General features: G+C 41.9%; 2 protein-coding genes across 2 annotated transcripts in view; one reads left to right on the top strand and one right to left on the bottom strand.

Moving 5' to 3' along the window:
- Positions 1-6,775, top strand: part of cnot6l (CCR4-NOT transcription complex, subunit 6-like) — a 27,970-nt gene extending 21,195 nt beyond the window's left edge. The window contains exon 12 of the mRNA XM_070438225.1: positions 2,255-6,775. Within this exon, the coding sequence (XP_070294326.1) occupies positions 2,255-2,467 (213 nt within the window). The 3' untranslated portion in view covers positions 2,468-6,775. The remainder of the gene's footprint in view (positions 1-2,254) is intronic.
- A 3,455-nt stretch (positions 6,776-10,230) lies between these two features.
- LOC112068613 (C-X-C motif chemokine 13) lies at positions 10,231-11,474 on the bottom strand. The gene is made up of 4 exons (XM_024135790.2): positions 11,360-11,474; positions 11,026-11,161; positions 10,589-10,669; positions 10,231-10,501 (listed from the first exon to the last, which is right to left on the bottom strand). Exons 1-4 carry the CDS (start codon positions 11,421-11,423, stop codon positions 10,426-10,428), a joined length of 357 nt encoding a protein of 118 aa, XP_023991558.1. The 5' UTR covers positions 11,424-11,474; the 3' UTR covers positions 10,231-10,425.
- Positions 11,475-12,986: the final 1,512 nt, after the last annotated feature.

Raw genomic sequence — 12,986 nt, forward strand, 5'->3', positions numbered from 1 at the left:
AATATGAGTCATTGGAGGTGTACCTGTGGATGTATCAAGGCCTCAGTGCCTCTTTGCCTGACATCATGGGAAAATCAAAAGAATCGGACAAGACCTCAGAAAAAAAATTGTTCTGGTTCATCCTTGGGAGCAATTTCCAAATGCCTGAAGGTAACACATTCATCTGTTTCAACAATATTACGCAAGTATATAACACCATGGGACACGCAGCCGTCATACCGCTCAGGAAGGAGACGCATTCTGTCTCCTAGAGATGAACGTACTTTGGTGTGAAAAGTGCAAATCAATCCCAGAACAACAGCAAAGGACCTTGTGAAGATGCAGGAGGAAACAGGTACAAAAGTATCCTATATCCACAGTAAAACGAGTCCTATATCAACATAACTGAAAGGTCGCTCAGCATGGAAGAAGCCACTGCTCCAAAACCGCCATAAAAAGCCAGACTACGGTTTGCAACTGCACATGGGGACAAAGATCGTACTTTTTGGAGAAATATCCTCTAGTATGATGAAACAAAAATAGAACTATTTGGTCAAAATGACCATTGTTATTTTTGGAGGAAAAAGGGGGAGGCCTGCAAGAACACCATCCCAACCGTGAAGCACGGGGGTGGCAACATCATGTTTGTGGGGGTGCTTTGCTGCAGAGGGACTGGTGCACTTCACAAAATAGATGGCATCATGAGGATGGAAAATTTATGTGGATATATTGAAGAAACATCTCAAGACTTCAGTCAAGAAGTTAAAGCCTGGTCGCAAATGGGTCTTCCAAATGGACAATGACCCCAAGCATACTTCCAAAGTTGTGGCAAAATGGCTTAAGGACAACAAAGTCAAGGTATTGGAGTGGCCATCACAAAGTACTGACCTCAATTCCTATATAGAAAATTTGTGGGCAGAACTGAAAAGTGTGTGCGAGCAAGGAGGGCCTACAAACCTGACTCAGTTACAGCAGCTCTGTCAGGAGGAATGGGCCAAAATCACCCAACTTATTGTGGGAAGCTTGTGAAGGCTACCCGAAGCGTTTGACCCAAGTTAAACAATTTAAAGCAATGCTACCAAATTACTAATTGAGTGTAATGTAAACTTCTGACCCACTGGGAATGTGATGAAGAAATAAAAGCTGAAATAAATCATTCCCTCTACTATTATTCTGACACTTCACATGATTAAATAAAGTGGTGATCCTAACTGACCTAAGACAGGGAATATTTTACTAGGATTAAATGTCAGGAATTGTGAAAAACTCAAGTTTAAATGTACTTGGCTAAGGTGTATGTAAACTTCCAACTTCAACTGTATATACCCACTTTAGGTGAAGTCTTCTTTTCTCTAACATGACGTCTTTATTGATTGCTAGGCAGGAAGTTTAGTGACGTGAGTAATAAGTTGTTCCTTCTGCCTTACTCTGACCTGACCTCAGCCCCCATTTCCTCTCTAATTCACAGCTATCCACACTCATCAGTGACCACYACCATGTGATTTACCTTTCCCTTACGCAGTAACATTCCCACGCCCCCGTATCCAACCTAAATTGACCCCCACCATATACATTCCTCCTACAGATAACCATTCACTTCTGCTCTAGCAAGTATTTCAAATTACAACCCAACAACTGAAGCCAGACTGTGTCCCTTCTCCTTTTCGTAGGATCCCTGATGTCCAACAATAACATGTTCTGACAGAATGTAAATGTTCTACATTCCCCTCTCTCCCTCAGTACCATGAGCAAGGATATTTCATAGTTCATGTTTAGAATTCAGAACCCATCACACCTTAATACACCAACTATATACCTATGACTTCAAGCTAGGTTACACCTTAATACACCAACTATATACCTATGACTTCAAGCTAGGTTACACCTTAATACACCAACTATATACCTATGACTTCAAGCTAGGTTACACCTTAATACACCAACTATATACCTATGACTTCAAGGTAGGTTACACCTTAATACACCAACTATATACCTATGACTTCAAGGTAGGTTACACCTTAATACACCAGCAACACATATGACTTCAAGGTTAAACTGGGCTGCTCTGGAGTAGGATCTGTCTTCAGTTGAGTGCTCAAAGTTGGTCATGTTTGGGCCCAGTTAGACAAGCCTAGGAACCCCTTGACCAGCAGTGAGGCTGTGTGTTTCATATTTTTAACGTGTAACAATAGTAAAGACAATCTCTCTTTCATTCTCTCTGTTTCCCCCTCTCACCTTCTCCCCCTCTTCCCCTCTCTCTCTCCTTCCGCAGGGCGTGATCGACTACATCTTCTTCTCCAAGACTCACATGTCTGTAGCCGGCTTGCTCGGTCCCCTGGAGTCTCAGTGGTTAACGGACAACAACATCACCGGCTGTCCCCACCCCCACATCCCCTCTGACCACTTCTCTCTGCTCGCCCAGCTGGAGCTCCACCCGCCCGTCGTCACCTCCCTCAACGGCCTGCACCTGCCCGTCCACAGGTAGTGGGGCCCCAACATCTCACCCGTGACCCTTGACCTTTGAACCCCTAATGCCCCGCCCCATCTCTGCCGAACAAACAAACCCAGACAGGCCATCCCCCCAAAGGAGTATTCACCCCTTCTGCTCCTCTTTTAACCTCCATTTTGCACACTGATTGGATTTCTGTTTGTTTTGTTTGTTGTCTTTCTTTGTCCACATGAACGGCTTGATACCAAATTAGGGTTGGGATTTGTGTTTTGTGTTGTTTTCTGGTCACATCACATACCGCTGCTCTTCTCCTTGGAAACTCCCCAATGTGCGTCCGAAATAGCACCCTATTCCCTATATAGTGCACTACTTTTGACCACAGCCCTATGTGGGTCTTGGTCTAAAGTAGTGCACGATATGGGGAATAGGGTTCCAATTGGGAGGGAGCCCCAAGTTCAGGTCATCCTGATCTGATGTCAGTGTTTTTTTGCCTTAAACCTGGTTTGGATGGGGGGCGTCTTTTTGTCACATAACCTTCTACAGTAACAATGACAGCCGACATCTGAATTCTCGCCGTTCGATTTTGAGGTACCCAATCCTCAAGACAACTACTTTAACATATTTTACAAATATGACATTCAAAGGTTCTACTGAATTGTATTTTATGATCATGTTAAGTCCTATCATTTCAACATAAATGTTACCCCAAAACGTTTTGTTCTTCTCCTAAATCACAAAGGATGGGGTGTGGGACTTTTCAGTATCGCTCTATTCGGAGTAAAGTATGGTAAGAGAACAGATGTGGGTTTTTATCACTTTATCACATCAGTATATCAGTCGAAGATAAAAATGTAGATTTKGATATGGAAATCAAAATGTGAAATGGCATCTTCATGTGGCTTCTATGGAAACCTATAGGAACAATCGTTGGAACAGGATCCCAGCCCTACTAACTCAAACCCAGCATCCGTGTCAACGTACGTTGCTTTCACCTCACGTTGCCATTTATGTTGACACTACACACTGATTTTCCCCTCGCCCGTTTGAGTTGCTTGCGAGTGGTGTGTTCCCCTGACCCAAACCAAAATTAACTTATGGATTGCAGTCATTTTAGATGTGTCTTTGACCAACATATCTTGTTAATCATTATGATTTGGTCTTTTAGCTTTTAAACTGCAGTGCATTTAACACCTTTAAAGTCATAAGTCTTAAGCTCAACTTCCCCGAGGCTCAATAGCCAAGAGTCCTCATCAATCCATCAATGTTTGATTGATAGATTAATCGAAGAATTCTCCCAAAACCATGTGTTGCATTATCTATGTGTTAAGAGGCATGAGAAAGGATTGGTGTGTTTCCAAGCCAGATGTCATTATAAGGAAGTGGTCATGTCATTGATTAATGCTGAGCTGAATCTATTTCTAATCGAAAGGCTCGCAACAACCGCAGTGGTTTTTAGCTCAATTCTATATAGCAATAGCTTCTAAACCATTGGACATGTTTGTGTTAGGTAAAAATAATAGTTTACGTCTCAAGTGACACCCTATTCCCAATATAGTGCACTACTTTTGACCAGAGCCCTATTCCCTATATAGTGCACTACTATAGACCAGAGCCCTATTCCCTATATAGTGCACTACTTTAGACCAGAGCCCTATTCCCTACATAGTGCACTGCTGTTGACCTGGGCCAAATGTTTCTGGTCAACAGTAGTGCATCATGTCTGTGATTACATAGGCAGCTCAACTCTGATCTTTTTTTTCCACTATTTGGTCTTTTGACCAATCACATCAGATATTTTCACATTACATATTTTTTTTTTAGACCTGGTCTGATTTGTCAAAATACCAATTAGTGCAAAAATAATATCAGAATTGGGCTGCCTGTGTAAACACAGCCTGAGTGTAAGGTATGGGGAGCCATTTGGGACATAAGCCAAACTCAATCTGATGGCTACTTACTGCGGTGTAACCCAGGGATGTCCTACGCATTCATAAATACCTCTTCTGTTCATGACCAAGACTCTAGAGTAGCGTCCTCCGCGTTCGAGCGAAACCAAATCCCTAGGTCCGTAACAATGACTTGGATAGTGTATGTTACACACACACTAATGTTCAGTACAGGCTATAGGCTATATAGCTGACACAGGGTTGTCTGACAGAGTTTTGGGGGTAGCACCCTGCAATAGGTTATTACTGAGTAATTACCATTTTTTTACCATGTCATTTCTTAAGAAGTACCTGGTAATATCTATAACTATCTAAAGTGATACAGAGTTGAGGGGTTGTGAAAGTGATCAAACCTAGCGTTTGTTCCCAGAGGTATTTGAATGAAAGAAGCCATATATTTATGGGGATTTAAAAGTTGAAATATGTTGATAACTTTCTCAAAACTTGCGGGTTTTTCCCCAGAAATCCTTGTTAGAACATTCCCTGAATCAAAGAGGGGAATAAGCTGGAAATCCAGGAATCCTTCAACCAGAATTTCTGGAAAAACTGTGGATTTTGGAAAAAGTTAACAGAATTTTTGCAACTCTAATGGGGATACAACAATACCATGACAACACTGTACTGTGTGTGCAGGTTGAAGCTGCGTTGAGTCGACATAACATAACGTTATAACATGCCTTGGCAACATTGGCTTTGCTTTATTTGCACATGATTATCTAACATGCTATGCCTCGAATTTCAATGACTTCTGTAAAACCAGCCTGCCTGAGAGAGTGAGAACGGGGGGGCATTTCTGGGCCCATACTCCACTCCCCTAGATCTTCATTTAGTGGGGTACGACTATTTTTATGGCAGTTGTATATTCAACCATATATTATCGTCTTTGGTGACTGTCTGATCACCATAACTGCGTTACATCCGTTGGGGGTAATGTACAATTATCCTAGCCTGGTCTCAGATACACTTTATATACAAAAGTATGTGGAACCCTTGAAATTCGCGGATTCGGCTGTTTCAGCCACACTGTTGCTGACAGGTATATAAATTCGAGCACACATCCATGCAATCTCCAGAGACAAACATTGGCAGTAGAATGGCCATACTGAAGAGCTCAGTGACTTTCAACGTGGCACCGTCATAGGATGCCACCTTTCCAACAAGTCAGTTAGTCAAATGTCTGCCTTGTCAGAGCTGCCCCAGTCAACTGTAAGTGCTGTTATGTGAAGTGGAAACGTCTAGGAACAACAACGGCTCAGCCGTGATGTGATAGGCCACACAAGCTCACAGAACGTGACCGCCGAGTGCTGAAGCGCGGACTCTGGAGCAGTGGAAAAGCGTTCTCTAGAGTGATGAATCACGCTACACCATCTGGCAGTACGAAAGACGAATCTGGGTTTGGCTGATGGCAGGAGAACACTACCTTCCCTAATGCATAGGGCCAACTGTAAAGTTTGGTGGAGGAGGAATAATGGTATTGGGCTGTTTGTCATGGTTCAGGCCCCTTAGTTACAGTGAATCGAAGTCTTAATGCTACAGCATACAATGACATTCTAGACTATTCTGTGCATCCAACTTTGTGGCAACAGTTTGGGAAAGGCCCTTTGCTGTTTTCAGCATGACAATGCCCCCGCGCACAAAGCTAGATCCATACAGAAATGATTTGTTGTGATCGGTGTGGAAGAACTTGACTGGCCTGCACAGAGCCCAGACCTCAACCCCAATGAACAGCTTTGGGATGAATTGGAACGCCGACTGCGAACCAGGACTAATCGCACAACATCAGTGCCCGACCTCACTAATGCTCTTGTGGCTGAATGGAAGCAAGTCCCAGCAGCAATGTTCCAACATTAGGGGAAAGCCTTCCCATACAACTGGAGGCTGTTACGGCAGCAAAGCGGGGACCAACTCCATATTAATACCCATGATTTTTGTACTGAGATATTGGACCAGCGGTGTCCACATACTTTTGGTCATGTAGTGGATGTTTGTTCTGTCTTGCCAACTCTTTATGGTCATTTGTTTTTTGCGACAAAGCAAACCGATCTGGGGCCAGGCTACAAGTTTCTTACTAGAAGGGTTATTTAGATTTTGACACAAGTCCAAAGTTTATCAATCTGATCTGTATGCCCAGTCAGTGTGCCACAGCTCAACACAGAACAGACAACAGTATATCTGTATGCCCAGTCAGTGTGCCACAGCTCAACACAGAACAGACAACAGTATATCTGTAAGCCCAGTCAGTGTGCCACAGCTCAACACAGAACAGACAGCAGTATGTGAACCAATGCTTCAATTCGAAGCTTGTTTTTAAACTATGAGCATTTTTTGTCTGTGATCTAAATGCAGTCTATAAATTGGTACTTTGTGTGTGAACAGTAATTACAAGCTTTTGAAAAGATATTGTCGTTAATGGGTTTTATTAAGACTGAAATGTTTTATGTGGAATCAATCTAAATGATCAAAATGATGGTCGACTCTTTCTAAATCCCAAATTTTTTTTTTGTCCCTTTTTCAGCTGATGATCACCTAGTCTTCCCTAGGACTTTTTGTTGTTGAACAAGGACTCCCACTCCCAAACACCGTAATCATTTCCCCAAACTTCAGCTGTATCCCCCCCTCCTCTCCAGCACCCTTCCCCTGCACCCCTCCACATATCTAATTTAATATCACAGCCTTTTTTTTCTCTCTCATGAACACATCCACTCGTACTTTACATTTGTATCAAAGTTAGTTTTGTAGAGCACACCTCCATTTTCTTACTACAACAAAAACAACGTGCCTCGTTTGTACAGTATACAATGTACAATCTCTCCAACAGCAGCACTGCCTAGGAAAATATGTTTGCGTTTTTTTAAAACAGGCAGCCCATTCTGATCTTTTGACCAATTAGTGGCAAAAGATCAGATTTGGTCTGCCTGTGTAGGCAGACCAATTCTGATCTTTTGCCACTAACTTTTGACCAATCAGATCAGAATTTTTTTGCCATTAATTGGTCAAAAGATCAGAATGGGCTGCCTGTTTTTAAACCCAGTCTGAGTAGCTCAGACTAGCCATGCGCCAACATCTATCCATCCTTTCCTTCATCCTTCCCTCCTTCCATCCCTCTCCCTCCATCATCCCTCCATCATCACTCCATCCATCTCCATCATCCCTCCATCCATCTCTCCATCCATCCCATCATCCCTCCATCCATCTCTCCATCATCCCTCCATCCATCTCTCCATCATCCTTACATCCATCTCTCCATCATCCCTACATTCATCCCTCCATCCATCTCTCCATCCCTTCATCCATCTCTCCATCCCTTCATCCATCTCTCCATCCCTCCATCCATCTCTCCATCCCTTCATCCATCCATCCATCCATCTCTCCATCCCTCCCATCTATCTCCATCCCTCCCTCCCTCCCATCCTTCTTCTCTTCTATCATCCCCTGCTCCAACCTCAGAAGGTATATGACAAGTGAAGTTAAACGTAGATGAGGTACAGGGATGCCACGCAGTGTCACCAGAACCCTTTTTCATACCACTCGGGTTGCCCCCTTCTGTTGCAATTCACATCAAAGTTAACTGAAATTCCAATTCAATAATTGGAAAAAATGGCATCTATTTGCAGTGTTTTTCTCAATAAACTTAAGCTATTTATTTGAAAAGTATTTATTTTTTAAATGTATGGAATTACTTTTCCTGATTTGAGTTGTTTTTTGACAGTGGGTGCAAGATTTTATACAATTTCCAACATGTTGGTAGGCTATTTGTTAGTCAACTATCATTAGATACTTGCTCACCAGAATAATGTCATCAAATCAATAGAACGAACGCTTCAGTGTAGTTGACATCGGTAAACTTTTCTGTCATCTCTGCTTCTTTCGTGGAGCAAAGATGTTCAGGGACCGGGGATAAAATGCAATAACTGGAGATTTTTTTAAATGTATTATTAAACGGGAAACATTTTCTGTGCAGAATTTCCAAATGATGTCAGTTTGACCGGTTGAAAMGAAATAGAAWGCTGTGAAAACAAACCAACGTGTTTCTGATAACATTTTAGTTCTGCTTGGATGTACATTTTTATGTGGTTGAAATACTATCCATTTTTATGACGCTGATAAAGATGGCAGCTCTACAGATGGCAGCTCTACAGATGGCAGCTCTACAGATGGCAGCTCTACAGATGGTATCTAAATGAGCATTCACATTCGGTCAAGATGCTGAAATAAGTAATATTTCTCCACTGTTGTTCCAGAGTAAAAAATGTTGCATACATTTGGTTGATAATTCTACTGCTAGATATGTTTTTTCCCTACAGGAGTTCATATTAAGGCCCATGTGAGGAGTTATAGACCCGACAGTCAGTGTCAGTTTCCATTCAACCCATCTGAACATTAGGCTACAGTTCCGTTGACGTGACTGTCAAATTTGATATAGCTTCTCACAATCATCACACATAACGTAGCCACCGCCGCTGCTATCATCCTCCTTCAACACGTCACCAAAATATTTCCCAAACATTACATTTCTAGCCCTCACTTCGCTTTTTTAAAATTATTTATTTCGCAGCTCTTCTGTTATTGAATTTAACTCCGACATTGTCTTTTTTTTTTCCTCCTTGGATCGACATTAACTTTTTTTTGCCCATTCCCAAAAACATCTGGTGATTGGCTGTAGGCTATTTGGCCCGCTTTGGCCTTAAGGTTTAAGCACTAATGCCAGATAGTGCCTCAGTGTAGCATATACATATAAAATTGAGCAAGAATTATACATTTATAGATTTTCTTTTCTCAAGACTACCCACTCCCTTCATCCACTCAATAGTTCATGACCCTAAACCTCACCCCACTGATATAACCGGGTGGACTGCAGGTTATGAGTCAACCCGTGCGTCACTAGTAGGAACGATCATTCAGTTGCTTGTGTCGGCCATATTGAGAGTGACCACTGGTAGCRCCTCGGAGACCATTCTAGACCCATAGAGGGTTTCATATCTACGGCTAGACCGGAGGCTCAAACAACTGCTACCCAGCTGCACACGTTCCGGTGGCTTTCTGAATGTAGGAAGGTTTTTATTTGATTTCAATTMAGTTTTTATTCGTTCATTCGGGTCATAATTAGGTAGACTTGGCACAGAGTGATCAAATTGCTAGAGGTTTTGTTAGCAGACATCTTTTGAATAGTGAACTCTAGACTTTGGTGAATATCACTTGTTCTTTTCAGACCTAAGCCACTTTTTCTTTTAGAAGAGAAATGTTAGCATCTATAGTATGTTAATTCAGGTTTAAAGCTGAATGCCATTGCTAGGTCATCGTTTTAGTGTGATTAAAAAGAAAGCACTTTTTAAATATGTGTTTGTCTTGAGTTTCTGACCCATATGTATCCATCCCAGCCTTCCATCCTACATGGTGTACCTAAAACCGTTGGATTTCAATGTTTTTTTTACCTCTAATCATAAAACATATTTGACACAGAGTATGGACAGAGGGATTGTGGTCAATGTGGTCGTGTCAATACGTTCATACAAAACCATGTGATCAAGGACAAGGAAGTAGACGCTGTTTGGGCAAGAAACAAGGCCTAAACTATGACCAGGAAGTTTGAGAATGACCTATGCTCCCCCAAAGAGGAAAAGGGTTTAAGTTGAGTAAACTACGACCACCCAGGTCCCACCTCCTGCTGGGAGTGGAATCTGTCAACCAATCGGAGGTGGAGGTGCTAACTTTTGTATTACTCTGAAAACAGTGTTTAGTTTTATGGATTTATTTGGGGTAATAATGTTCACATAAAAATAAAATATACACGCTCATCAGCAATTGTATAATTGTCCCCCCTCACGCAATAAAATTGTCATTTTAAAAAGTATGTCTTGTACATCTTTATTTTTCTGTGTTAGAGACAATACATTATAAAGACATTAAATAATAACACATACGTACAGAGATAATTTCAGAGAAACTAAATTATTTGGTATTACTATATTACAAATTAATGCATTGGTATTACGTAAACGTGTATTGTGTTCATTCCATTTGGCTCCAGATTGACTGATGTGATGATGTTTACTGTGGCTGTTCCACTATCATGTTGATGCCGTCCGTAGTGGTTGAGATGGGGACACCTGCACTTCCCTTGTTACTGTTGAAAGAGATGGTCTGTGTTTTTTTCTTTTCTTTTTAAGTTACAGTCAACAAAAGTGTGTGTTGGTGCGTGTGTTGTATTTACCTTTTTAACAGGGAAATGACCTTGTTGATCCATCTTGCCTCTGGATTCACACAGACGATGGTCTTGTCCTTCTTGGTTACGCTGATGAATGGAGAGGATACATTACAGCCAAGGAGAAGTCGAACTACCATAGAGAAATATATATATAGAGAAATATATATATTTCTCCATCTGAGCTTTGCCATGAAAATTGCATTTATTGTAGCCTGTTTTAGGTTGTGTGAAGTGAGAGACTTGAACTCTTCAGTGACTTCTAATGGGTTTGGATGTAAGACAGTAATGTGACACTTTTTATTTTTTTCTTCCTTACACTACTTCCTGTCTCCCATACTTTTCATACATGCATTTGAAAACTGCTGTTTAGTGCTTCACCCAAGCCCAGTTACTCCATGGTTTCATTAGAATATGTTGAAACTTGTGACATTCTGTTGACTCACATGATCTCAATGCGGCTACAGTGGGCTCCTGCAGGTAAGATCTCCAACTTGTGAAACCGCATCGGAGAGATGAAGGCAGAGGACGTCCGGATGCAYCGACACGTCACACGTGGAGCAAAGCCACCCATAGGAAACGCTGTAGGGAAGAAGAGGAGGACCGTAATAGGCAAATGCAGGTCAAGTCAAATCCTTAAAACCAACTGATAGATTAACTTTAAAGGGAACAGTTTGTTATGAAAAACATTCARACGCTACGTTTTAGGCCCTATTGCAATAAAAAGAAAATGTTTACTGCAAACTATTTGAGCAGCTTTTTAACAGAACTGTATCTCACCGTGAAGAGCAGCAAAGCAGCAGAGAGTCAGGACGACCAACAAGTAGTGTGGATTAAAGGGCATCTTGAGTCTGGGTTGGCTGAGGTTAAAGATCAAGATCGAACTGCTCTGAGAGTGAGTGATGGAATTCATTTGCATTCTGGGTTTATATTGCCGCAAATYAGGAAATAATTAAATAAGGAAGTGTGTTGGGGAATCCCTCATCACAAAAATAACTGATTCATTGGATTTACCGACATCAATCTATTTGAGTCGGTGTTGGTGGGTGTACCTAATATTGCAGATGTAAGCTTTTTTTTTACACTGCAAAGCATGAAAATGTTACCTAGATATGTAATCTTGTATTGAGATGCTTAAATTAAATGTACTTGTTTTGAGTTGATTTAGCTTACCCATTTTTTTTTTAAGGTTGATTACACTTGATTTCACATGCAGAAAATGRTTTAAGATCTGCAGTGATTTTATCAAAAATCTAGGTAAGATTTGCATTTTTGGCAGTGTAATTAAAGTACCATTTCAATTACAATCAGATTTTTGTAGTAAATCAAATTCTACTTTCCTACATTAACCTTCAATTCTACTGTAACTTTATAATGAAACATCTGAAACTAAACCGAAGCTGTCTTCATATCAGAAACATCTAGACACAATGAGTCATACAGAGAGCAACAAAGAGAGATATAGTTATATCTTCTCTCCCCCCCTTGCTCTCTCCTCTCTCCCTCTCTTATCTCATTCTCTTTCTGTTTTATGCATAAATTATTCGTCTTTCTTTAACAGGGCTGTAAAGGTTACACTGTCATATAAGTGTAACAGTATAACTTTACGGCGTCCCCTCGCCCCGACCCGGGCGCGAACCAGGGACCCTCTGCACACATCAACAACGGTCGCCCACGAAGCATTGTTACCCATCGCTCCACAAAGGCCGCGGCCCTTGCAGAGTCAGGGAGGTGACCAAGAACCAGATGGTCACTCTGACAGAGCTCTAGAGTCCCTCTGTGGAATGAGAACCTTCCAGAAGGATAACCATCTCTGGAGCACTCCACCAATCAAGCCTTTATGTTAGAGTGGCCAGAAGGAAGCCACCCCTCAGTAAAAGGTACATGACAGCCCGCTTGGAGTTCACCAAAAAGGCACCTAAAGGACTCTCAGACCATGAGAAACAAGATTCTCTGGTCTGATGAAACCAAGATTGAACTCTTTGGCCTGAATGCCAAGCGTCACATCTGGAAGAAACCTGGCACCACCCTACGGTGAAGCACAGTGGTGCAGCATCATGCAGTGGGGTGTTTTTCAGCGGCAGGGACTGGGAGACTAGTCAGGATCGAGCAAAGATGAACAGAACAAATTACAGAGAGATCCTTGATGAAAACCTGCCCAGAGTGCTCAGGACCTCAGACTGAGGCGAAGGTTCACCTTCCAACAGGACAAGACAGGAGTGGCTTTGGGACAAGTCTATGAATGTCCTTGAGTGGCCCAGCCAGAGCCCGACTTGAACCCGATAGACCATCTCTGGAGAGACCTGAAAATACTATGCGCCAGCCCCATCCAAACCTGACAGAGCTTGAGAGGATCTGCCAGAGAAGAATGGGAGAGAAACTCCCCCAAATACAGGTTGCCAAGCTT

The sequence above is a fragment of the Salvelinus sp. IW2-2015 genome, unplaced genomic scaffold (assembly GCF_002910315.2).
Source record: "Salvelinus sp. IW2-2015 unplaced genomic scaffold, ASM291031v2 Un_scaffold609, whole genome shotgun sequence".
NCBI classification, from domain to species: Eukaryota; Metazoa; Chordata; class Actinopteri; order Salmoniformes; family Salmonidae; genus Salvelinus; species Salvelinus sp. IW2-2015.